At 48.5% G+C, this 25,259-nt stretch overlaps 2 protein-coding genes across 3 annotated transcripts; one reads left to right on the forward strand and one right to left on the reverse strand.

Annotated features, from left to right (window-relative positions):
- Positions 1 to 1,921: 1,921 nt before the first annotated feature.
- ZSCAN32 (zinc finger and SCAN domain containing 32) lies at positions 1,922 to 14,742 on the reverse strand. The gene is given in 11 exon segments (XM_032606567.1): positions 1,922 to 2,766; positions 2,768 to 3,503; positions 4,582 to 4,736; positions 4,738 to 5,017; positions 7,739 to 7,838; positions 8,620 to 8,646; positions 8,648 to 8,707; positions 9,134 to 9,228; positions 12,024 to 12,189; positions 13,507 to 14,057; positions 14,662 to 14,742. Coding segments are annotated over 10 exon segments (2,103 nt in total). The 5' UTR covers positions 13,870 to 14,057; positions 14,662 to 14,742; the 3' UTR covers positions 1,922 to 2,645.
- Positions 14,337 to 23,615, forward strand: ZNF174 (zinc finger protein 174). 2 transcript variants are annotated; one of them, XM_032606563.1, is made up of 3 exons: positions 14,337 to 16,166; positions 17,142 to 17,364; positions 20,155 to 23,615. In XM_032606563.1, exons 1-3 carry the CDS (start codon positions 15,759 to 15,761, stop codon positions 20,754 to 20,756), a joined length of 1,233 nt encoding a protein of 410 aa, XP_032462454.1. In that variant the 5' UTR covers positions 14,337 to 15,758; the 3' UTR covers positions 20,757 to 23,615. The 2 variants fall into 2 exon arrangements, with proteins under 2 accessions (XP_032462454.1, XP_032462455.1); XM_032606564.1 differs by lacking the exon at positions 20,155 to 23,615 and adding an exon at positions 17,625 to 18,541 and having other exon boundaries at positions 15,732 to 16,166.
- The last annotated feature ends 1,644 nt before the right edge of the window (positions 23,616 to 25,259 follow it).

Consider the following 25,259-nt stretch of genomic DNA (forward strand, 5'->3'; position numbering starts at 1 on the left):
AAGTTGGGTAGGAGGCCTGAGGGGCCCAGCTCTGGCTTTGGCTGTGACCACCCATCAGCCACCTTAGGCTGAGGAACCACAGCAGATGTGTGAAAAGGGAATGGTGTGCAGGCTTCGCGCTACTTCTCTGGGTTGTGAGAATATTTATTTGATCCTGTCTGTGGCAAGTGGTTAGCAGTCCTTGGGAAAAAGGCATGCTGTCAATTGAAAAATTGTATCAATGAGTTAAAATGTTTCAGTGAGGAAGGGATGTACAGACACTATATGGAGAGCCCCAGTATTAAACGTACAGGGGAAAACTGGCTTTTCAATGGATATCTGAAGGGCTGAAGCAACCAGGAGTATAAGTTACATGTCAGAGGAAATGGATAGACGTGGGGGTGTTGCCTTTTGTACAACCTACTTCAAATTTATTCTCAAGTGGTTGGTGCAGTGATCATGCTGATTTGTCAGTGGGACGTAGACACTAAGGTAACAGAGGTGGTAACTGTAGGAAGCAGCGACCACACAGGGAGTAGGGGGAAAGGTTGGGTTTATCAGAACTCAGAAGCAGGTTAGGTTATCAGAACTCGGAACTTAGAAGAGTGGCCCTGCGGAGCTGGAACTCAGATCTTGGGGCTTGGGGGCTGGGTGTGCTGCCTGACTTGTGCTGTATTTCTGAGGGGTCCAGTAAGGCTGGTTCTGGAAGGAAGATACAGTGTGTTTCGTTCACTGCTTTGTATTTGGCTTCTGTGTAATACCTGGTACTTTATAGGCAATCAGATGTTTCCTGAATGAATGAATAACTGGATGTATTCTCCAGTTCTTACTGTCTGCTCCAGACCCTCCCAAGAGGCTGACAGGCAAGGGCTGCGTGCTCTAGTACTCTGTGTTCTTTCTGCTGCCCAGCAGACTACAGGATAAAGCAGTTTGGACGGTGGAGGCAATCTAAGAATGCAAGGAGTTCAACAGTTGCATCCCAGTTTCCCTGGTTACCGCAGACCCAGGAGTGGGAGGAACCTGCCTGTGAGGCCTGGGTACCTGTGCTTCTTTAGCGATTCCATTGACTTTCACTGGCTTTCCTCACTTATCAAAGCCAGCTTCTTTGAGCTGGTGTACAAAGCCCTTCAGTAGTTGATCCACCCCGGGCTGTCCCCCTCTTCCCCACCATGATCTCCAATGAAGTCAGGCTGTCCCCCAATGGGTCACATTCAAGCCCATCTCTTTGCCTTTGCCTGAGCTTTCCTAAGGTATCATTTTTTTCCCACTCTCTGTAGAGCAGAGGTAAGTATGTGACTCTGGGAACTGACCTGCATAGCTTGTCCACTGGGCCATGTTCAAGGACCGTGTATGCAGAGAACTGTGGGATGGGCCAAGCGAGACTCAAACTGAGGAAACACTGAAGTATATTTTTCTGTCCTGCCTTTGCTTCTCTTTTTCTAAATTAAAAAAAAATTTTGGGGGGCTTTGAGGTAGAGTATACACTCTCCTTTGCTCATCTGTAATTCCTCAAGAAGGCTTAAAGCAGAGACCATGACACTTGCTTTTCAACAAAGCTTAGGCAAGGTACTGAGAACTTGCATGCACAGGCCAAGAACCATGGACAACTTACCCATCTTTCACATTTTATCATAGAGATTTCACAAAAGCTTAAACATCTATGCCTTGTTCTGGATCAGTAAGCTTTAATTTTGGCTCTTCATGCTCCTCACACCCAGCCTTCTTTTCACCTGTAGTCAGAGCTGCCTGCAGCCCCTGTGTTTTCCTTACTCCCCAACCCAACTGTATTCCTTCTCTCCCCATTTTCTGCCCCTTATTCCTTCTCTGCATGTCCTACTGTCCTGAAGCAGTTTCTACCCTTGGATCCTCTTGAGGACCGTGCAGGCTTCTGCATGAGAGTAAAGTTTCTAATGGAGAAAATTTCAACGAAAGGCCAAAGAAGTAGAGGGAGAAACACCTTTATTGTCAACAGAAGTGGTAATGGTTATAAGCTTGTAGAAAGTGTTAACTATAAGAGACAATAAACCAGGAACTGGGGTGGAGGTGATGGTAAAATGAGGAATCTACAAAGATTAACCTAGATGTTACCCTTGCTCTGAGATTATGTCACCAAGGGAAACAGATTTAATATTGCCCAGTGGCTTAACCTCTCCTTCCTTTCCTTTGTTCTTTCTTTGGTGGTGGCTGGATTACAGAGTAGTGATCTGCTCTGAAGTTAGCAGTAGTACCTAACACTAGGTGTCAGAGGTCAGTTGTTGGTTTAGAATACATCCAGGCTGTTAACTTCTAGATGTGCTTCCCATGAGGGTGGAGAATTTCTTCTCTGACATGGCCCAGAAACAGTGCTCAGGCCACTAGCCCCCCCATTCTCTGTTGGGAACAGTCATACCCAGGTTTCCTGGCAGGACTTATGGATCCTGTAGCCTTGTCCCCTTCAAACAGAATTGAAATCGACAATGAGACAGGACCCAGGAGTCCCAGGCAGAGCCAGAAAGAGTTCAGCATTCTTACCCTGATTCCTGTTTCTGGACATGGTTCTTAAGATCCGGTTGTCAATAAACCTATAGCTAAGCTGGGGATTGCCCAGTAGAATTCTCAACAAGCAGAAGGAAGCGCCAGAAACACGTGTTGACATAAGGAATTGATCCGTCAGGTTTCTTCCACACTCATAGCACATGCCTTCCTTCCTGGGATATGGGAACCTCTTCTGTGTGCACCCCCTGATAGTGGATGAGGGAAGGGTTCTTAGTGAAGATTTTCTCACACTGAGAGCACTGGTAAGGCTTTTCCCGTGTGGGTTTTCTGGTGGGCACTCAAGTGGGAGCCATTGTTGAAGCTTTGCCCACACTGCCCACACTTGTGTGGGCTCTCCCCAGTGTGGACTCGCCGGTGAGCGCTGAACTGGGAGCTGTTGTTGAATCTCTTTGCACAGACAGTGCACTGATAAGGCTTCTCCCCCGTGTGGGTCCTCTGGTGGACAATGAGGCTGGAGCTCTGGTTGAAGCTTTTCCCACATTCCCCACACTGGTAGGGTCTCTCCCCTGTGTGAGTTCTTAGGTGGGCAGTGAGGTTGGAGCGCTCGCTGAAGCCTTTCCCACATTCACTGCACTTGTGAGGCTTCTCTCCCGTGTGGATTCTCTGGTGTTGAACAAGATAAGAACTTCGGCTAAAGCTTTTCCCACATTCGTGACATTTAGAAGGTTTTTCCACTTTGGGGACTGGCTGGTGGTGAGAGGGAGAACTCTGAGAGCAGTTTCTCCCACACAGGAAATGTGTACAGGCCTTTTCCCCAGTACGAAGTCTCTGGTGACTCATTCTCTTCTGGGATGGGGGTTTCTCCTCACTCTCCCCTGGAGAACATCTTCGTTGCCTTCTTGACACTGGAGCACCCGCCCAGCCTCTTTTTAGCTCAGAATGCCAGAAGACTTCACTGGACTTTCTCTGAAAAGGCTTGCTCATTTCTGCTTCCTCTGTATCATCCCATTTCCAATTCTCTTTTGTAATCCCGCTCTTGATCTCAATACCTGCAAGAAGAGAAATACATCAGACTGTCGGGACTTCCCTGGTGGTGCAGTGGTTAGGAATCCGCCTGCCAATGCAGGGGACACGGGTTCGAGCCCTGGTCCAGTAAGATCCCACATGCCACGGAACAACTAAGCCTTTGTGCCACAACTACTGAGCCTGCACTCTAGAGCCCACAAGCCACAACTACTGAGCCCGCATGCCACAACTGCTAAAGCCCACGCACCTAGAGCCTGTGCTCTGCAACAAGAAAAGTACCGCAATGAGAAGCCCGTGCACCACAATGAAGAGTAGCCCCCACTCACCACTAGAGAAAGCCTGTGTGCAGCAACACAGACCCAACGCAGCCATAAAAAAAAAAAAAAAATACATCAGACTGTGGAGCAGGAAACAATGGAATGAGGAAAGAATTACAACTAAACTACCTTTAAGAAGAAAAACTAATTGGAATTCTCATGTGATTCAGGCTTCTGCTAATTAAAAACCTAAGTTTTATTTTCCAATTGTAATATTTTTAAGTTCCAAATTCTATGATCACAAGTAAATATACCCAAAACTCCATCCACCCACTTTGCTCCTATTGCACCTCTTTTTGGATATTCTGACACAATGAGTCAAGGAGTCAAGCTGTTTGTCATCTGTCTCAGTTCTTGAATGGCCTGGCTTCTGGGAAGAGTAACAAAAGGCCACCCCGGGTTTAACCATCTCAAACAGGAAGAAGGCAAGTTGCTGGGCATCTGGGAAGCCCAGGCTTAGATTTGAAAGGAGGGTCAGTGCTGGAGAAGGAGAGAGAGTCTGGGCTGAAGACCTGACTGGCCATCTGTGGAAGCAAAGTAAGTGCAAATCCATGGGGAAGAATGACACGGACCCTGTGAAAGAGGCCAGCAAAGCAAAATCGGGGCTCTGAAGTGCAAAGGAAATAATCCTTAACCATGAAAAGCAAGACTCTCTGGCCTATGTCAGGTCTACATCAAGATGATGACAAGGCCAGGAGCAGAATGGCTCTCTGATGATGCCAGGCTAATGGCCCTAAGTGGACTTTCCCATGCTTTGACCAAGAGTCAAAGCCAAGAGTCTTACCATGTCTGTTTGGGAACAGGTCTGGCAGGCCAACCCTCCTAACCGCCTGGCCAGGATCCCTGAAATCCTCTTCCTCCCAGTCTTCACCATCCACGGTGGTACCTTCTCCAGCCTCTGTGGGCCCCCTATTCTGCTGACTCAGCTCTCTAGCCTCAACTTCCCTCTTGGCCAGGATCAGTACTGCTTGCCATAGTAGGTGCAGAGGCCCAGGGGCTGGAAAGGGCATCAGTTTCCTCGTAAAAGATACAAGGCTCAGGCACATAGCCTCTCCTCATGTTGCGGGAACTCAACTGCAGGCTTTTGAACTTGGCGCGATGCTGCTCTGGGGTCTGCAGAAAGCTTTGCTCCTGGAGTTGCTCCACCAAGGCCCTGGAGATCTGGCTGTTCTGCTGATGGGTCTGGAGTTTTTCATAAAACTGAGAATGGCCAGGAGTGTCTTGGTCTCTTCATAGCCCCAGTGCACACTTGCTGCCAGGAGACAACTCAGTGACCAGAGCAGGGCAGGCTGATACCGCAGTGCAGGGTTTTAGCAGCCCAGGAAGCCACATCCTAGTCTCTCAAATTATGCCATGCTGGCTACTGTTGTTCCTGGGGAGATCTCACTGTGCGCTTGTTCCTAAAGCAACAACTTCCAGTGAAATCCTCTCCAGCTGAGGAGGGGTTGTAGAGTCTTTACCAAAGCTTCTGCTTTTATTTCTCTTTATCCTGAATCCCACTAATTTCCCCTGAGAGATGATTCACGATAAGCCTCGTGCTTGTCTGTCTCCAGGGTGGTGGGAATCTCTGAGGGTGAGTGGCCATATAAGAGGACCTGGTGAACAGGTAAGACTTGGATGGAAGCAAAGATTCACAAGAGGGAAGATAGGATACTTCTGCTAAGTCCCACCTCTGATGTCTGAGTCCCTCCTGATCTGGCTCCTGTACATCTGTTTATATTTCTTGTCATCCCTGTGTATGCAAGAAACTGAATTACTGCAGGTAGTGTCCCAAGGTGAGAATAAGTAGTAAAGGTCTGGGAAGAGCAGTTCAGGAAGGCTGGTTACTCAAGAACACTCAGCACAGGCCCCACAGGGGCTGCCCATCTGGGCCGGTGGCTGAGGGCTCATTTGTCTAGAGCCGTCCCAGCAAATGCATTCTGACCACACCTGGTCATGATGCTCTGAAGGGCACGCAGCCTCTTCTCATCACCCTCTAGTCCACTCTTCTCTGAGCCACTGTCTTCTTGTGCCTGGATTACTGCAGTGGCCGCCTACCTGGTCTTGACTCTCCTCTGGACCTCCTACAGTCTCTCTCAATCCAGCTGTCAGAGTGGGCCCCTCCTCTTCATTCAACTCAACTAACCTCTGTGAGTGCCAGCAGGCCAGTTTCTGAGAAATGCAACTGTCATATGACATGGACCCTGCCTTCAAGAAGACCACAGTCCTCCAAAGGTCTCCGTAAGAAAACGGAGACACGAACACATGTTTAAATAGAGTTAAGTGTCAAATAAATTGAAATTCTCAACATGATCCTTTTAAAACTATTACTCCTCTGCTCAGAATCCTGCAAGGCTACCCCATTTCACACAGAAAAAGCCAGAGTCCTTACAAAGTCCTCTATGTAGGGCCTGAGGCCCTAGGTTAGTGCTTCTCAAAGTATCTGTGAAGAACCAGGTTTTTTTGTTTTTCAAAATACATTGAATATGCAGTTAGATGGTGCAGCAATGTCAGATTGCTATAAAAGTTTCTAAACGCTTGCTCTCAATTTCACTCAGTAGTGCTGCCCCACGTGATCTGGTTCTGACCTTGTTTATTACTCTCATCCCCTCTCAATCTGCACCAGGCGCACTGGCCTCCTTGCCCAGGCTCCTCTAGCTCAGAGCCTTTGCACTGGTGATCCCCTCCGACTGTTAGTCTCCCCAGAGAGTCACACAGTTCACCCATTCTCCTTCACATCTCTAATGTCATTTTCTCAGTGAGAACTACCCTGACAACCCAAATTAAAAATGCAACCCACCCTCTGTCCCCACATGCTCCATCACTCTTATCCTGCCCCATTGCCCTGCAGCTACAATGGAACCTGATTCCCAGACTAAGATGACAGCTCTCTGAATCCACACAGCGGCTCCAGCTAGGACATCACCCACCTTCCACAGAGAACACAGTGCTCCTTCCCCAGGCTAACATTAGCTTCGTTCTTTTATGTTCAGTTAACAAAATCTAGATATAACATTTACTCACACAATTTACTTCTTAGGTCACAGAAAAGCCCAGGCTTTGGCTTTACAATTTACAACTCAAAAGAAAATCCCCTGGGTTACCAAGACAACATAATTGTTTAGGTACTGCTTTTCCCTGTGTGTAACCTGCAGGTGGCCGAGTGAATGGCTTTATGTTGGGTGTCCACTAGAGCCTTCATCCCAGCATTTCCCCAGCAGTGAGGGAACAGGAACAGTCCTCAACTTACAGCTGGAAGACAAGGCACAAAGTGGGGGCATGGTTTGCTTATAGGTGACAGTACCAGGACATGTGTGCCGAGAGGCCCTCACCCACGTGGCTCTGGAGCTGGCTGTAGGTGTGGGGACTCCAGTTTCCTGGACTGGCTGCTTCCTGTCAAATTTGTAGCTGTCTCAGGGCTTCCCTGGTGGCGCAGTGGTTGAGAGTCCGCCTGCCGATGCTGGGGACATGCGTTCATGCCCCGGTCCGGGAAGATCCCACATGCCGCCGAGTGGCTGGGCCCATGAGCCATGGCCACTGAGCCTGCGCGTCCAGAACCTGTGCTCCGCAACGGGAGAGGCCACAACAGTGCGAGGCCCGTGTACCGCAAAAAAAAAAAAAAAAAAATTTGTAGCTGTCTGAGCCCCCCACTGCGTCCTCGAGCCTCGCCTCTTTGCGCTTCCATGGCCCTTGGCTTGGCCCTTTGGCCTCAACAGCCCTGTCTGCCAAGCTCCTGGGAGAACTGGAGGAGCCCTGTGAGGCTGGCAGAGCTTCCTTCTCCTCCTGAAAGGCACAGGGTGCCTGGCTGCAGCCTCCCCTCCTTCGACAGTCACTGGCCCAGAGGCTTCTGAACTGGTTCATGCTGCTCCAGAGTCTGGTGGAAACCTCGTTCACACAAGAACTCAGCGACTTCCCCACAGAGCTGGCTGCTCTGCTGGTGCTCCTGCAGTTTCTCATAAAACCGAGGCTGCTGAGAACAGACAGGAGAGTCCTGGTGTCCTTGGCCACCCAGGGTGGGCCAGGCTCTGTCCCATTTGCTGAGTCTGGCTCTTGTGCTTCACCCTTGATTTCTTCTTCCCTGTTTGCTGGTGTCTCATGGGCTTTCACTCTAGTCTCCCTTGTGGGAGTCTTAGGCCTTTTCCTTGCCCTGCAGCCCTGCATATCTGGGGTCCCTGCGTGTTCTCTGATCCAGCCCAGGATGTCCTTCCGACCATGAATGAGCAACCCTGCATGTGGAGATGCAGGAGGAGACATCAAGGCTGCAGAGCATCTGTCTCTGAATCTGATGGTCGGGGAGGCTGCTTTGAGGAGGAGCAGCCCAGATGGGGCAAAACTGATTTGAAAAAAGGCAAGAGATCGGTCCAGAGACTCTGAAAAAGGGCTCTTGTTGCCTCCTGAAGGGCCTGGGCATAGAAGTAGACTATCACGGTTGGATTCTCTTGTCTTTCAGTCTCCTCTGCTCCCCAGGACCTATCACAGCTGTGTGTGTGAGCACAAGTTCACTCATCTCTCCCCTGTTCCCAGCACAGCCTGTGCCTCCCTAGCTGCTGTCTGTCTTCCCTCTCCACTCATCCTCTGCCTCCCACATGCTCTGTCCCCACTGCCCCTGTCATAAGCCCGTGCTTTCCCTTCCTTCTATCACTCTGTCCCTCTCTGTGTCTTCCTTTCTCTGTGTCTCTTGTCGCCTCTCAGTATGTTCCTGTTCCTTCTTTCCCCCCACCCAACAGGCTCCCCACTGCCTCTGTCTCCTTTCCTCTTGGGTTCTCTTGGTCTCTCTGTCTCCAGACAACTGAACACATTCACTCTGGACCTAGAGGGAACGTGGATCCTTACCCAGCCAGGCCCTGTAGAGGGCCCTCTGTTTGGGGCCCAGGTGTTATCTGCCCTTCCTGACAGAGGGATATGGCTCTGTCCTCACATGTGGCTCATCCCTGTAACAACACAGGGGTCTGCTGCTACCGATAAAATAGCACCGCTCTAGCTTGGGGTGGGGCAGAGACAGGACCACGGGTATCAGATCAGGGGCAAAGCAAGGCAGGGAGAGGTCAGGCCTCCAAGAGAAGGATCGGGATGGGTAAAGAGCCATATGATGATGTCAGTGGACAGAACAAGGAAACAACCCAAGAGAAACTCAATGGACCACGTAAAAATCTTTCCAGCATCTCTAGAAAATAAGGGATGGGTAAAGAGCCATATGATGATGTCAGTGGACAGAACAAGGAAACAACCCAAGAGAAACTCAATGGACCACGTAAAAATCTTTCCAGCATCTCTAGAAAATAAGGGACTTTAGGCTGAGAGTGAGCACAAGATGAAAGGGGAACTTAAAGAGACAAAAGGTATCCACCGTAGCTCACCTGGGCCCCAGCTATGTGGAGCACAGCACCTGTCTCCTGGTCTCCAAGACCCCTCCTCTGAGGAAGGTTCCTGGGAGCCTGCAGAGTAAGCCAGGCTAGGGGAGAAAACAGCCAGTTAGAGGGCAGTCTCCACGTAACAGCCACAGAGCAGAGGTTGTGAGTGGGGTCCCCAGGCCAGCAGCCTCAGCAGTACCTGGGAGCTCATCAGAGATGCATATTCCTGGGCCCCACTGGGATATAATGAATCAGCAACTCTGGGGGTGAGGCCTGGGAATCTGTTTAACACGTCCTCAGGTGAGTCTGATGCAGTCAAGTTTCAGGACCACTGCCACAGCCAATGGCCTGTGTGTTAAGAAGTTCCTTTCAACAGATCTCTCCTGACATAATAGCTTTAAAAAAAGGTTTTTTCATTCTAAAGAAATATGTGCATAGTATATATATTTTTTAAATTTATTTATATTATGTATTTATTTTTGGTTGCGTTGGGTGTTCGCTGCTGTGCGCGGGCTTTCTCTAGTTGCAGCGAGCGGGGGCCGCTCCTCGCTGCTGTGCCTGGGCCTCTCAGTGCAGTGGCCTCTCCTGCTGCGGAGCACGGGCTCCAGGCATGTGGGTTCAGTAGTTGTGGCTCACGGGCTCTAGAGCACAGGCTCAGTAGTTGTGACGCACGGGCTTAGTGGCTCCGCGGCATGTGGGATCGTCCCGGACCGGGGCTCGAACCCGTATCCCCCGCATTGGCAGGCGAACTCTTAACCACCGCGCCACCAGGGAAGCCCCATAGTATATTTTTTAAAAATTTTAATAGAATACTTGGGAGCAAGGGGAGGGAATGTCTCATTGCCCAACCACTCAGAGATGACTATAATGCTTTTTTTTTTTTTTTAATTTATTTATCTAGTTTTTGGCTGTGCTGGGTCTTCGTTGCTATGCGCAGGCTTTTCTCTAGTTGCGGCGAGTGGGGGCTACTCTTTGTTGTGGTATGTGGGCTTCTCACTGCAGTGGCTTCTCTTGTTGTAGAGAACAGGCTCTAGGTGCATAGGCTTCAGTAGTTGTGGCACATGGGCTCAGTAGTTGTGGCTTGTGGGCTCGAGAGCACAGGCTCAGTAGCTGTGGCACACAGGCTTAGTTGCTCCGCCGCATGTGGGATCTTCCTGGACCAGGGCTCAAACCGGTGTCCCTTGCATTGGCAGGCAGATTCTTAACCACTGTGCCACCAGGGAAATCCCCTATAGTGCTCTTAAAAATACCATGGGAACTCGATTCTTTTTTTTTTTCAGACCAAGATAATACATTCTTTTCCAGATCCCCATCTTCAAGAATAGTACAAAGAAAATGGTACATTTTGATGACTTATTAGTGGAACTTGACCCCTGGGGAGGTTTCACCACTTGGGAGCAGCCCGCAGGTACAGTGAGCTGAGGTTGCAGAACGTGGAACACAGTGAGTCCTGCCCCCTTTACTCAGACCCCAAAGTCTCAGAAATCACACACCAAAGAGCACAGATGTTCCCAAGGATTAAAAGTAAATAAATTCTAAATGGCAAAGTTTTCTAACATATTGATAGTGTATTTACTTCACTTAAAAAATACAAAAGCAGGGACTTCCCTGGTGGCGCAGTGGTTGAGAATCTGCCTGCTAATGCAGGGGACACAGGTTCGAGCTCTGGTCTGGGAGGATCCCACATGCCGTGGAGTAACTAGGCCCATGAGCCACAACTACTGAGCCTGCGCGTCTGGAGCCTGTGCTCTGCAACAAGAGAGGCCGCGATAGTGAGTGGCCCCCGCTTGCCACAACTAGAGAAAGCTCGGGCACAGCAACGAAGACCCAACACAGCAAAAATAAATAATTAATAAACTCCTACCCGCCCCCAAAAAAATACAAAAGCAAATAAACTCTTAAGACTGTTTCTCATTTCATCAACAGAAGCTTGCCTTTTTAAACAGCATGAAGACACAGTGCTTTTCTTTAGGATCTGAGTTAAATAAAGGTAAGGTGGCTTTAAAATAATTACTTAGAAACCTGTAAGGGCAGCTTTGAATTACACAGAAAAGGCAGCAGTGGCCTTTACATAATCTAGAAATGTGTGCAGCCAAAGTGCTTCACAGAAAGAGACTTATAAAGATAGAGCCTTGGTCTGTCTGCGCAATGGAATATTACTCAGCCCCCAAAACAAACCAAGTAGTGATACTTCGTAGGCTGGAAACGTGATAAATGAGAGAGGCTAGAAACAAAAGGTCATATATTGTACGATTCTATTTCTATGAAATGTTCAGAACAGGCAAATACAAAGAGAGAGAATGAGAAGCAACTGCTTAATGGGCATGGCGTTTATTTTGGGGAGGATGAAACTTTTGGAATGAGACAGAGGTGTGATAGTACAACATTGTGACTGTACTAGATGCAACTGAATGGTTCACTTGAGATGGCTAATTTTACATTAGGTGATGAATTTGAGATCAATTAAATTTAATTAAATTTTTAATTAACCTTTTTCTAAAAAATTAGGACAATTTTTTAAAAAAGCACTGGAAGAAAGGAAAAAGTAATAGGAAAAATGTATTTTGGAAGAGATTAAGCTGGATGGAAGGGGGTTGTATTCAAGTTCATGAAGAACTGCTCTGTAGAAGGTGAGGTAATTATGCTCACCTTTAGTAACACCTGATTCAGAAGCAATAGAATTAACTTGTGATAAGAGAGAATTAAGCTAACACATAAAGGATCTCCACCCACATTTTAAGTGCTAGTACCATCAACTATAATTTGAAAACTTGATTTTTGGATGTATCTCAAAGGCATTTAATCTGGAACCCAGGGGCCAACTTGAGCTCAGACCTGTATTTCCAAGAGATGACTATCCCTCACACCTTGGGGGAGGGCAGAGGCTTCTGCTTACCTTCTGACTGTCCCCACGGTCTCTGGGGTGAGCTCCGTGACCCCTTCACAGTCCATTCTTCTGGAAGAACCCCCTGTTTCAGGTGGGATCTCAGTGATTCTTTGGCTGCTCCCAAAGAGGCCGTCTCCTCGATGGGCATTTTCAAGTCCTTCCCAGATTCCGGGACCTGAGAACAGACCCCATCATCTGTCACTACAAATTCCTGTCTAAAGTGACAGAGGAGAGATACTGAGAGGTAGCTGGGGTATCACCTCCCTTACTACTTCTCACCTCCACTTCCTGCTCTCCCCTTCACCCCCCTGATGGGTTTCAAATAGCCATTTTAACCCTTACATTCTTATGCTGTTTTCATTCACATTAAGAGTGTGATCCTGAAATGGTGGTGGACAATAAGGGAGAGATGGTCCACACAGAAATGGCAAGGGGAACCGGGACCAGGATGACTGTTAGCACAGAGGGATTCCCGCTCTGCTTAGGTCCCCTCTCCAAACTCTTAACTTCGTACATGTGCTCCACTGCCCTTCTCCATCCATCCTGGTTATTATTAACAGTCTCCAAATCATGGATATTAAATTAACTTCCCCCATTTCTAATGCATCACCACCATACTGCTCCCCCCTCCAAATTATGTTGAAACCTTTCAATCCTATGAAATTTCACCGACACCCCCTTCACCACTCTTCCTCCTACAGCTGGTGTGCACATCCGCCTCCTCGCTGGGAAACGCAAGCACATCCTGATCCAGCCATGCAGACTCGGGCGCCAGCAGGCTGCTTCCTGCTCTGGCCACAGTCACGTTCAGGCTGGCACTCCTCTGACCCACACTCCTCCGTTATTCGTTGCCTCTCCCAGATTTCTGACCTGGATTTCAGCCGCCTTCTTCCCACAGAATCTCCCACAACTGAAGCCCTCATGTTTCTTTTCCTTCTCCTGTGCCTTTCACACCCCCCTTCTCCCAAAATATACAAAACATTACACTGAGTGGATCTCAGACCGAGTCCTTACCTCTACAAGTAGGTATTTTGTGAAACTCATCACTGTCCCAAACTGACCACTTAATTCAGGCAGCAAGGACCGGCTCTAATATGACTTTGTTTAGTGTACAACACATGACACACTCCTTCAAGGAACCTTCTAGCAAGAGAGGTTAGATTTAAATTCAACAACATCTCTAATTTTCCTGACCTGCTGAGTGAAGGATTGTTGTTCTTTTCCTCGCCTTGTTTTGGAGAGTGTTATCTCACTTTAATTAGTGACTCCAAGGTTTCAGTGAATATATGAATGTCTAAGTTATTTCAGCAAATGAGAAATTCTTCCCATAGACCAAGGCTATAGGACCAAGGCAGGATAGCTAATACTTTCTGGGCAGCAGACAGCTTCTGGCATTTCTCAGCTAAGCGCCTCTCCAGTAACTGGATTCTTGAGCTCCTCACACCAGCTTCTTCATGACTAAAACCACAAGGTTCTGACTGCCTTTTCTCACCTGCTGCCCAGGTGCTCTCTGTACATCCTCAACCAGAGCCACAGCTTCATCACCATTTTCTGGACACTGCTCCCTCACCCAGCTCTGGATCTTTTCTGGCAAGATGGTCAGAAACTGCTCCAAAACCAGCAGCTCCAGGATTTGCTCTTTTGAGTGTGTCTTAGGCCTCAGCCACTGACAACAGAGTTCCCAGAGTTTGCTAAAAGCTTCATGTGGACCAGCTACCTCCTGGTAGCAGAACTGCCGGAAGCGCTGGCGGGAAGCTTCATAGTCAGGGCCGTTGTTGTGCAGGGCTGATTTCTGTCCCTGTGTGGAGTCCTTGCTTGGGGACGGGTGTGCCTGGGAACTCCTTATTGCAGCCATGGTTTGCTTCAACGAACTGGCTTACCGGTTGCCACTTCCATCCTGCAGATCAGATTCCACCTCTTTTCTTATCACTGAGAAGCGGGTCTCCTGGATACCAGTGAAAAGTGTGTCTTTTTGGAATCAGAGACATGAGCATTTCATAGACATGCAGACTCAGACGCACACTTGAAAAAGGCTCAGTGAGGCTGAAAAGAATCAAAAAAGACAGCATGAAACCATCCCATATTCCTCCACTCTAGTTCTTATGTTTTTTTTTTTATGCAGTACGCGGGCCTCTCACTGTTGTGGCCTCTCCCGTTGCGGAGCACAGGCTCCGGACGCGCAGGCTCAGCGGCCATGGCTCACGGGCCCAGCCGCTCCGCGGCATGTGGGATCTTCCCGGACCAGGGCACGAACCCGTGTTCCCTGCATCGGCAGGCGGACTCGCAACCACTGCGCCACCGGGGAAGCCCAGGCTGATTTCCTTTTCATTCGGCAAGGATGCCCTGAGTACTCCAGTGCACTCGATGCTAGGGTTAGGTCCTGCGGCTGAAGTGGACTAGGAAACAAGTCCGCGGGCTCCCGCTCCGGTCTCCCGGGGGTGAGACGGGCAGGGCCACAGGCCGAAGAGAGTCCGCGCTGGGGCACAGGGATCGGGACAGCCCTGGCCGGCTCGGGTGGGCCGGGGCGAGGGGCCGCGGCACAGGAGGGTGACCGCCGAGCATGCGAGGGGCGCCCTGACCTGGCCCAACTGCCTCTGAGACGACTGCCAGCAGCAAGCCCCCGGCCGCCAAGAAGCGGAGCACTGACCTGACGCACTCACTCGCGACTCCCCAAACACGCTCGACCACAGGGCCGGAAGTCAGCACCGCAAGCCCCCGCGCGGATCCGCCCACTGCGCTTGCTCGCGAGTCTTGCCAGCGGACTACAACTCCCGGAGTGCACTGCGACGGCGGGGCGCCGTTCTCGCCAGCATCGACAGACCCAGCAGCCGATAGATGAGAGAGAACGCCCCTGAGGAGCCAATCCCTCTGCGGAGGAGGCGCGCTCTCCCGTGGCACAGTTTCGCGGCAGCCTGTGGGAGTGTCCGCGACGAGTGGCTTCTGCCCCGCCCTCAGCCTTGGCTCCTGGGTTCTGGGTCCCCGGTCCCCAGAGAGGTGAGTCGGCTGCAGGTGGGCGTGTGGAGCGGGGCTGTCGGCGGTGCTGCCGTCGCAGGCGCCACCCCCGGCTCGCACCCGGCCACGTAGTTGAGCCGCGCGCCAGAGTGCTGCAGCTTCGCCAAGCCCCGGGCCAGCTGGGGCGCGGAGTCGGAGCCGGGCGCCCTCGGAGGCCGGAGCGGCTGGGCCTCGGAGCCTCGGGGGTGAGCAGCTGCTGCGCCTCCGTGTACCTTGCTCGCTAGCAGGAGGTTTCCGCTAACTCACAACCCCCAGCGTGCGCCGTGGCCTGCCTGGGCTCGCCCTGTAGCGCCCGGCGAGATGCTGGAAGTCGGCCTGTGGAGGATGCGGGGGAGCTGGTGCAGGCTACCTGGATGACAGCCTGAACTTTTCCCAGGGATTCCTGCCAGCCCATTAGGTCACGTTGCGCATTTTCCTCTGAGACCTCTTGTGCTTGCCGCTGAAATAAAAGCGGTATTTCCCCCAGTTTCCTTTTAGGACATTATGACTTTTCTCCTTTGCAAGACAGTTCAAGAAACTGGCAGAAAAACAAACTCTTCCCACTCTCAGGGACTGTGTTGTCTTCAGGAGTTTGGGGTCAAGTTCAGCGAATGAGGAGGCTCTGTTTGCATCCTTTCCTCTCCAGTATCCTCAGAGGAGCTTCGTTTCTAGCATCTTTCTAGCATTCAGGGCCATGATCCCGAAGGCTTGAGCTGTTTACAAGGAGAGAGAAGCTGTCTCCTGAGCCCCAAAATGGCGGCTAAGATGGAGATAACTTTGAGCTCGCAGTCCCACATTCAGGCTTCCTCCAAGCAAGAGAGACATATAATAGCAAAACTAGAAGAAAAACGGGAGCCCGCTCTGCAAAAAGACTGGCCCGATCCTGAGCTCTCCCGCCAGAGTTTTAGACGGTTTTGTTATCAAGAGGTGTCTGGACCCCAAGAGGCGCTCTCCCGTCTCCGGCAGCTCTGCCGTCAGTGGCTGCAGCCTGAGGTGCACACCAAGGAGCAGATTTTGGAGCTGCTGGTGCTGGAGCAGTTTCTGAACATCCTGCCTCCGGAGATCCAGGCTCGGGCCAGGCATCAATGTCCAATGAGCAGCAAGGAGATTGTGACCCTGGTGGAAGATTTTTACAGAGCAGCCAAGGGACCAAAGCAGTGGGTAAGGAGGGTACTTTCTGTGGTCTCCAGGATTTCTTTTTCATCTTTCTTTTTCATCTGGTTAGTGTTTGGTTCCTGGACCCCTCCCTAGATAGAGTCCAGAATTTCAAACGTTGCTTCTGGCCTCTATTTGGAACCCTCCTCCCCCCACCCTCCTAGGGAGATGTAACAGGTTTTCAGAAAACCCAGCCACAGGCATTCCAGTGAGAAAGTAGAGGATCAAGTAAGGCTCTTGAAACTTTGCTGACAGATCTCCCCTGATGCTTTCTTTTTGAAGTTTTTCTACAGGCAGGGTCATTCTACTGGATAGGAATTTGATTTGGGGGGAACTTTATTAGACCTTGTCTGAAGTGTCTTGCATATTGCCTTTGGATCAGGAAACTCCAGCTCAATTGGCTAGTATTCCTTCCAAATCCCACCCCCAAGTCAGACCGCAGTAGGAGCCTAGGGAGGAAGCAAACAATCATGTGCTTTGGTGAACGGAAGCAGTTAGGGAACAGGGGTAGGGCATTCCTCTTACTACTGAGATCTCCTTACCAGGAGAGCCTTGGGCAAAACAATTTATTGGTAAGGGTGGTTTTTAACGGCCCCCACCCTACTGCTTCCTGATCCTACGGGGCCTGTTTCCTCCAGAAGCAGGGAGGCAAGTGAGCATAGGGTAGGAACCTGCTGGGTGGGTGTCATGGCTGACCCTGATATATTTGTGCCTGCTCTCTGATGACTTTGACTCCAGGCCTTGAGAAAGCCCCAAGCTTTAAGGACAGGAAGTATCGGCTGATTTGAAGCAGCCTCCTTTTGGTCATTCTGCACGTCCTTCCCTTTGCTTCCTTTGAGAGTTTCAGCATTCTCTCTCAAGGTTGACCCCCAGGCCATTATCAGAAATTTCCAGGGAAAAAGTCATTACAGAGCAGTGAGAGGTCAAGCTGCCCTCAGACAGTCCTTGAGTTGTGCTCTAATGCATGGGGCTTGTTCCTAGGTGGCTGTTTGTATGGAGGGCCAGAAGGTGCTCTTGGAGAAAACTGGATCCCAGCTTGGAGAACAGGAACTGCCAGACTTTCAACTGCAAACTCCTAGCAGATATCCCAGGGAGAGCTCTCTGGAGGAGACGTCCCAGGCAGGATCTCAGGATCAGCGGAGCCCCCATCATTGGGAAAAATCCCTGCTCCTCCAGGACCCAACCCCCAAATTGGCTGAGACAGGTAAATACTCAGTGCCTCTTCTCTCTCTCTCGTCATGCCCTTATCTCCATCGAAGCATTTCATGGTTCTAAAAAGCCATAGACCAGGTATTGGGCTTTTTTTTCAATATTGTATGTGATAGTAGATCTTTATTCTCCAACGAATTTCACGAATTAGAATGGTAGTGTTACTAAGGTGTGCTTTTATCATTTTCTGTTCATGACTATTTGAGAATCTAGTGCACAGGATTATTCTAGTGCCTACTTTTCTGTCCCTTTCAGAGCTACTTATAGTGAAGACAAATCCAAATATGACCACTGATGAACTTCCATTCAAGCTGTGGCTGAGCCTCGTCACTTAAAATGGTCCCATGTTTAGAAGGGACCTAAACAATATTCTGCTAATTAGAGAAAAAAAACCCTCTCTGTTTTATGTTTTGCCTCTTTCTCCTCCTGTGACATTGTCCGTGTCCATTTCCTTATCTGTCTCTGGTACAATGCCAGTATAATTGCAGGCCCTGCTCCACCAGTCCTGTGGTCTCTCTGTGAATGAAAGTGACACTTTGGCCAGTCTTGGTGATGTGAATACAGGATATGGTCAACAGGTTAGAGAAGAAGGTTACAAGAAAGCTAGATTCCTTAAGATTTGCTACATTCAGCGAAATATTTTGATTTCATTATTCTCAAAACTCATGAATGGAGAAGACCTAGGGCATCCAGCAGGAAAGCACTGTGGCCCTGGCTGAGGTCCCACCTCATAACCTACGGCCTTCATGGTCCTAAAGAAAGTGGACCACACATATTCCCTTCTGCCTCAGCAGAGGCAGCTGGGTGTGCATGCTGTCTCCATTTCCTTTTATTTGATTCCAGAGAGGGTGGAGTCTCATGCTCAAGGTTCATCCATGTTGTAGCATGTGTCAGTACTTCATTCCTTTTTAATGGCTGAATAATATTGCACTCTGTGGACATTTTGTCTGTTTATCAGTTGATGGACACTTGGGTTGTTTCCACCTGTTGGCTATTATGAATAGTGCTGCTGTTAACAGTTGTGTACAAGTTTTCATGTGGATGTCCTATGGTAACTCACTGTTTAACATTTTGAGGTTGGACTTTTCCAAAGTGGCTGCGCCATTTTACATCCAGCAGTCTATGAGTATTCCAATTTCTCTACATCCCTGTTGACACTTGTTATTTTTTGTCCTTTTTATTGCATCCATCCTATTAGGCATGAAGTGGTATCTCATGGAGCTTTTGAGTTATTTCCCTAATGACTGATGATGTTGAGCATCTTTTCATGTGCCTATTGGCCAATTGTGTATCTTCTTTGTAGAAATGTCTATTCAGATCCTTTGCTCATTTTTTAAAATTTTATTTATTTATTTATTTTTGGCTGCATTGGGTCTTCATTGCTGTGCATGGGCTTTCTCTAGTTGCAGTGAGTGGGGGTACTCTTCGTTGTAGTGTCTGGGCTTCTCATTGCTGTGTCTTCTCTTGTTGCGGAGCACGGGCTCTAGGCATGCAGGCTTCAGTAGTTGTGGCTCGCGGGCTTAGTTGCTCCGCAGCATGTGGGATCTTCCTGGACCAGGGCTCAAACCCGTGTCGCCTGCATTGGCAGGTGGATTCTTAACCACTGTGCCACCAGGGAAGTCCCCTTTGCTCATTTTTAACTGGGTTGGTCTTTTTATTGTTGTAAGAGTTCTTTGTATAATCTGGATACTAGACCCTTATGTATAATTTGCAAATATTTTCTCCCATTATGTGGGTTATCTTTTCACTTCCTTGATAGTATCCTTTGAAGCACAAATGTTTTGGATGTTGAGGAGGTCCAGTTTATCTTTTTGTTTGCTTGTGCTTTTGGTAACGTATCGAATGTACTATTGCCTAATCCACCATCACAAAGGTTTGTACCTTTGTTCTGTTCAAAGAGAGATAGGTTTAGCTCTTACATTTAGGTCTTTGATCCATTTTGAGTTAATTTTTGTATGTGTTGTGAGTCGGGGTCCAACTTCATTCTTTTGTATGTAGAAATCCAGTTCAGCACCACTTGTTGAAAAGATTATTCTTTACTCCATTGAATTATCATGACAACCTTGTTGAAGAGCAGTTGACCATAATTGTGTGGGCTGCTTTTTAAATCTGAATTTAAATTAAAGTTAAATAAAATTAAAAATTCAGTTTCTCAGTCACACAAGCCACATTTCAAGTACTCAGTAGCCACATGTGGCTAGTGGCTGCCATACTGAATAGATCTTCCACATGGCAGGAATCCTGTTGGATAATAGCACTGTTGTGGAGTTTCTGTAATGAGGGTGCATGTCTGGCCCATATCCCAATTTCCAATCACATATGCTGTCTATCAACTTCATAATGGAAGAAAATACCACACTTACTGGATTTACCATTATTTGAAGAGAGTGGTGGTCAATGTCCATGTAAGTGAGGGTATGTTTGCAATGTTGAAATTTCTGATGGGTTTGCTTTTCCCTATTTCTCCTTTCTTAAACCTTTCCCCAAAGGTAGGAAGGAGGGAGGGGTTGGATAACTTGTTTCCTAACTTTAGTATACATCAGAATCACCCCAGCTTCCCCCTGTTAACTGCAGACTTCCAGGTTCCATCCCTCAGAGATTCTAACTCAGCAGCCTTGGGGGAGCAGGGGCAGCCTGCTTGGTGGATAGCTGCCCCAGATGAGTCTAATGCAAGTTGCCAAGTGGAGAACAGCACTTTGAGAAACTTTGCCGTGTATCTCATAGCTCTTTTGCTTGGGTTCTTTCTTCGAAGCCCAGAAATGAAACATATTCTTTATAATTATAGAGGCCTCCAGAAAGAAAAGTGACAACAAGGAAAATCCACAGCAGGAGGGGGCTAAAGGAGCAAAGCCAGGCACCTTGTCAGTGGGCAGGCCCAAAGGGAATGGTCTGCAGAGCCCCGAACCCAGAGGGGCGACTGTGAGTGAGCCCCGGTTGTCACGGAGGCAGGTCAGCCCCCCACGCGCTCAAAAGCCATTTGCTCACTACCAGAGACATTGCAGGGAACTGGAATACATCAGCGGCCCCCTGAAGAGCCACCCACTGAGAGAGCTGAAGAAAAGCAAGGGAAGCAAAAGAAACCTGAGCAGCCGTTTGCAACGTCTTGGTCACCAGCCGACCCGCTCAGCGAAGAAACCATACAAATGTGATGACTGTGGGAAAAGCTTCACGTGGAATTCAGAGCTGAAAAGACACAAGCGAGTCCACACAGGGGAGAGGCCCTACACGTGTGGAGAGTGTGGGAACTGCTTCGGGCGGCAGTCCACCCTCAAGCTGCACCAGAGGATCCACACCGGAGAGAAGCCCTACCAGTGCGGCCAGTGTGGGAAAAGCTTTCGCCAGAGCTCAAACCTTCACCAGCATCACAGACTCCACCATGGGGACTGAAAGCAGGGCTGGGTCCTCTCTGTTCGGAAGAAGGTACTTGCATTTCTCCTTCCCCTCGCTTGCATGTAAATCACAAAGACCATCTGCGTGACTTACAAGGGAGAAAACGAGATCCCTGAGGAGTGATGGTGCCCATCGGGCTGGTGAGGCGTTGGTCAGGAAGAGGCTGACAGGGGACTTGATCGTGCATGGGGTCGTGTACGATGATGGGGGAAGAGATGGAAGGCCTAGGCATTGGGTCAGAGAGCACCGGGGTGTCTGTTGGAGAGCGGGGAGTCACTACTGAGGGAGAATCAGGATGATCCTGCAGATGTGCCCCACACCTTGATGTTAAATCTCCTCCTGCTGCTTTATTTATCCTCTAAATCTGTTCAAGGATAAATCCTATATATAGTTATACATTTGCTGTCATACCAGACAATCTTTATCGTTGCACACACTCCTTTAATAAAGATGAGTGATCTGCAAGAATTTCAAGGCAGAAGTTCATTGGAATGTAAATCCCCTAATATTCTTCCTGTCATTCCTGGCTGTTCATAACAAAGGAAGCATGAAGTGGGAGTATGGACACGTTTGTGTGAGGCAGGGGTCTCCAAGTATTAGTGCTTTTACCAAATAAATACACATACACACACACTAAAGGTTCTTTTTATATCAAAGCACCTTTGATTTGGTAAAAGAAAAATCACAGCTGCTGCAACCCCCCACCCATAGTGATAAGGAAAAGCTACAAGAAGCAAGACTGCTAAGACAGCAAAGGGAATCCTTCCTACTTTCCTTTCTCACTTAGGCCAGTAGCTTTAAGAATAACAAAATGCTTGGGGTGATGAAAATATACTAAAACTGAATTATTTCAGAGCAAGTACCCAAAATCATTGAAACATTAATTTTATGATATATAAGTTATACCTCAAAGAAGTTTCTAAAAATGACAAAATGTATTTATGTAAAATGTTAAAGTCCTAGAACTAGGCCTGAGAGATCATCTAATCCCACCCCTCATTCTCTCAAAATGGAAATTATAACCCAATCAGTATACAATTCTTAGTCACACTGGGCAAGCCAGTGGATCTCCCAGTTTAGAGAAGACTTTTGGTAGGTGGGTGCAGTATGTCAAGCAGGAAACAGGTGCAGGTAGCGTTCTTCCTAAAGCATCAGTATCCTCAGGTCACTGCTGGCCACCTCAGGGCTGTGGTTGTGCTATTGTGTGTCCCCCCCGCCAAGGATCTCAGGTTCCTCTGACCACAGAGGGACCGGTGCTCACATGGGCAGCCCTGTCCCCCAGGTCTTTGCACACACTGTTCCCTTTGCCCTTAGGACCCGCCGCCCCCACTCCCTCTCGCATCTCACAAGAGTTGCCAGCTCTGCAAAGCCTCCTCTGACAAGTTCTAGGCAGAGGTAGACTTCACCAGTGGCGCTCAACCTGGTAGCAGTTTCGCCCCCTAGAGGATATTTGGGAACGTCTGAAAACACCGTTGGTTGTTATGACTTGGGGGAAGGGAGCATAGCTCCTGGCCTCTGGTAGGTAGAGACCAATGACGTAGCTAAACATCCTGCAGTGCACAGGACGGCCCCAAAACAGTTATCTGTTCCAAATGTCAGTAGTACCAACGTTGGGGAACTGTGCTATATATGTTAAAAGCTCTTTAAGGACAGAACCTTGATTTTCCATCACTTTAGCTTTAGAACTTAGCCCACACCCAGCCAGGAGAAATAGGTGTTCAGTAATTGAAGAGTTGAGGGCCCCTGCTTCACCCTGGGGCCCATTCCTGCCTGAATCAGAGATCCCGGTGGCAGTCTTTGAATGCAGTGGACAAAACCTCTCATCTTTTGGGCAGAGAGAGACTTAATGGGAGCCCAGTGGCCTGCTTCCTAGTATTTGGTGGCCCTTCAGAATCTAATCCAAGGTCCCTTTTCCAACAATTATGTTAGATGTTAGAAGAGTTTATCTTTATTGTTAGGCCTGCCTGTTATCTCACTCCTGTCCCCTGCCTCTCACTGGTCAGAGCCTCCTGATTCCTTATTCTGTTACCACCTTTTTTTCTCCAGGCCAGTTTCACTGTTGTTTCTTAGTAACTTCCCTAATTATATTTACGTCTGTATTAGTTTCCTCTTGGTGCTGTAACAGATGACCACAAACTTAGTGGCTTAAAACAACACAAATGTCTTCTCTTATAGTTCCGGAGGTCAGAAGTCTGAAATCAGCTTCACTGAGTAGAAGTCAAGGTGTCAGGTGGGCTGGTTCCTTTGGAGGCTCTGAGGGGTGAATCTGTTCCCTCGCCTTTTTCAGCTTCTAGCGGCTGCTGGCATTCCTTGGCCTGTGGCCCCTCCCTCCATCTTCAAAGTGCGCCCCTCCCTCCATCTTCAAAATGCATCCGTCCAGTCTTTGTCATCACGTCACCTTCTCTTCTGACTCTGATCCTCCAGCCTCCCTCTTAGGAGGACCTTTACGATTATATTGGGTCCACCCAGATAATCTGAGGTATCTCCCCATCTCTAGATCCTTAACACACCTGCAAAATCCCTTTTGCCATATAAGGGAACATTCACAGGTTCCAGGGATTAGGATGTGGACCTCTCTGGCGGGGACTGTGATTCAGCCGACCACATCCATCTAGTGAATCAATTCGGTTAGTCAAAGACGATCTCTCCTAAAAGCAAAGGAACATAGATTTCCACTTTCCTTAGATTTGGGACAGGAAATCTCTCTTAAGATAAGAGCTTTGTTTACTTGGTATGTTTTGAAGAACCCGTGTATGTGTGTTTTCTGTCTTCTGATTATGAAATTAATAATTGCTGAATCTTAATGTCTTTGGGTACCTGTTCAACTGTGGACCTTGAATAAATGTGACAAAATCACCACTCTGAATATCACTCACTCCCAAAAGGTTTTCAAGCCTGTGATGCTGCTGCCTCCCCCAGCCCAGTTTTCCTTTGACAGGTAAGGCTCAGCTCCAGGGGAGGAGTGCCCGTGAGGGTCTGAAGTCCTGGTAGAAGGCCCCTGGGCACTCAGCCACATTTGCTGGTCTGTACTCACTTCTTCAAATGTGGGAGTCCCCATGTGTGGTTCCACCAGAGAGTCTCAGCACAAAACATTGACCTGCTGACTTACAATCGGCTACCCCATATGAGAAAATAACCTCTCTCCTTTTGTGTGCAGCCTTACCCATGGAGCGGTCTGTTAAGTGTCACCATGTTTTCTGAGTTTGCCCTGTACTCACCCATGTGGGGGTGGGATGATTCCTACCTTGGTTATTTGGTCCCCGGCTTACCCCAGGAGACAGGGAGAGGGGAAGATTCCATGCATATGTGAGGGATATGGACCTCGCAGATTTCTCTGAAAAGCATTTTCCATCTACAGCAGATAAGGACTTGTAAAAGCCATCCCATAATACTGTTATCGCTCCCAACAAAATTAACAACTCCCAAATACCATCTGATAGATAGAGTTGAAATTTCCCCCAGATATTTCTAAAACCAAAATGCTATTTTTTACAACTTTATTGAGATATAGTTCACATATAAAATGTATCCATTTAAAGTGTACAGTTTAATAATTAAAGTAGATTCACAGTGTTATACCACCATAATCTAATTTTAGAACATTTTCAACAGCCTAAAAAGAAACCTTTAGGACCTCTCTGGCAGTCCAGTGGTTAGGACTCCAGGCTTCCACTGCAGGAGGCATGGGTTCGATCCCTGGTCAGGGAACTAAGATCCCACAAGCTGTACAGTGTAGCCAAAAAAAAAAAAAAAAGAAAGAAACCCTGTCTCATTAGCAGTCACTCCTCACTCCCCATCCCTGGGGCCCCTTGAGCCCCCTTCCTCCTTTCACTCAGCACAATGTCTTCAAGGTTCCTCCATGTGGTAGCACATGTCAGTACTTTATGCTTTTAGTGGCCGAATAATATTTCAGTCTGTGAACAGACCATGTTTTGTCTATCCATTCATCAGTTGATGGACATTTGGGTTGTTTCCACTGATTGGCTATTATGAATAATGCTGCTATGAACATTCATGTACAAGTTTTTCTGTGAACATATGTTTTCATTTTTCTTGGTTGTATACCTAGGAGTGGAATTTCTGTGTCCTATGGTAACTCTATGTTTAAGAATTTGAGGAACCGCCAGACTGTTTTCCACAGGGTCTGCACCATTTTCCATTCCCACCAGCAGTGTATGAGGGTTCTGATTTTTCCACATCCTTGTCAACACTTGCTATTATCTGTCTTTCTGATCGTAGCCACGCTAGTGGATATGAAGTGGTGTCTCATTGTGATTTTGATTTGCACTTCCCTGTTGGCTAATGATGTTGGCATCTTTCCATGTGTTTACTGGCCATTTGTGTATCTTCTTTAGAGAAACAGCTATTCAAAACCTCTACCCTTGGGCTTCCCTGGTGGCGCAGTGGTTGAGAGTCTGCCTGCCGATGCAGGGGACATGGGTTCGTGCCCCGGTCTGGGAGGATCCCACATGCTGCGGAGCGGCTGGGCCCGTGAGCCAT

Source organism: Phocoena sinus, chromosome 15 (assembly GCF_008692025.1).
Source record: "Phocoena sinus isolate mPhoSin1 chromosome 15, mPhoSin1.pri, whole genome shotgun sequence".
NCBI classification, from domain to species: domain Eukaryota; kingdom Metazoa; phylum Chordata; class Mammalia; order Artiodactyla; family Phocoenidae; genus Phocoena; species Phocoena sinus.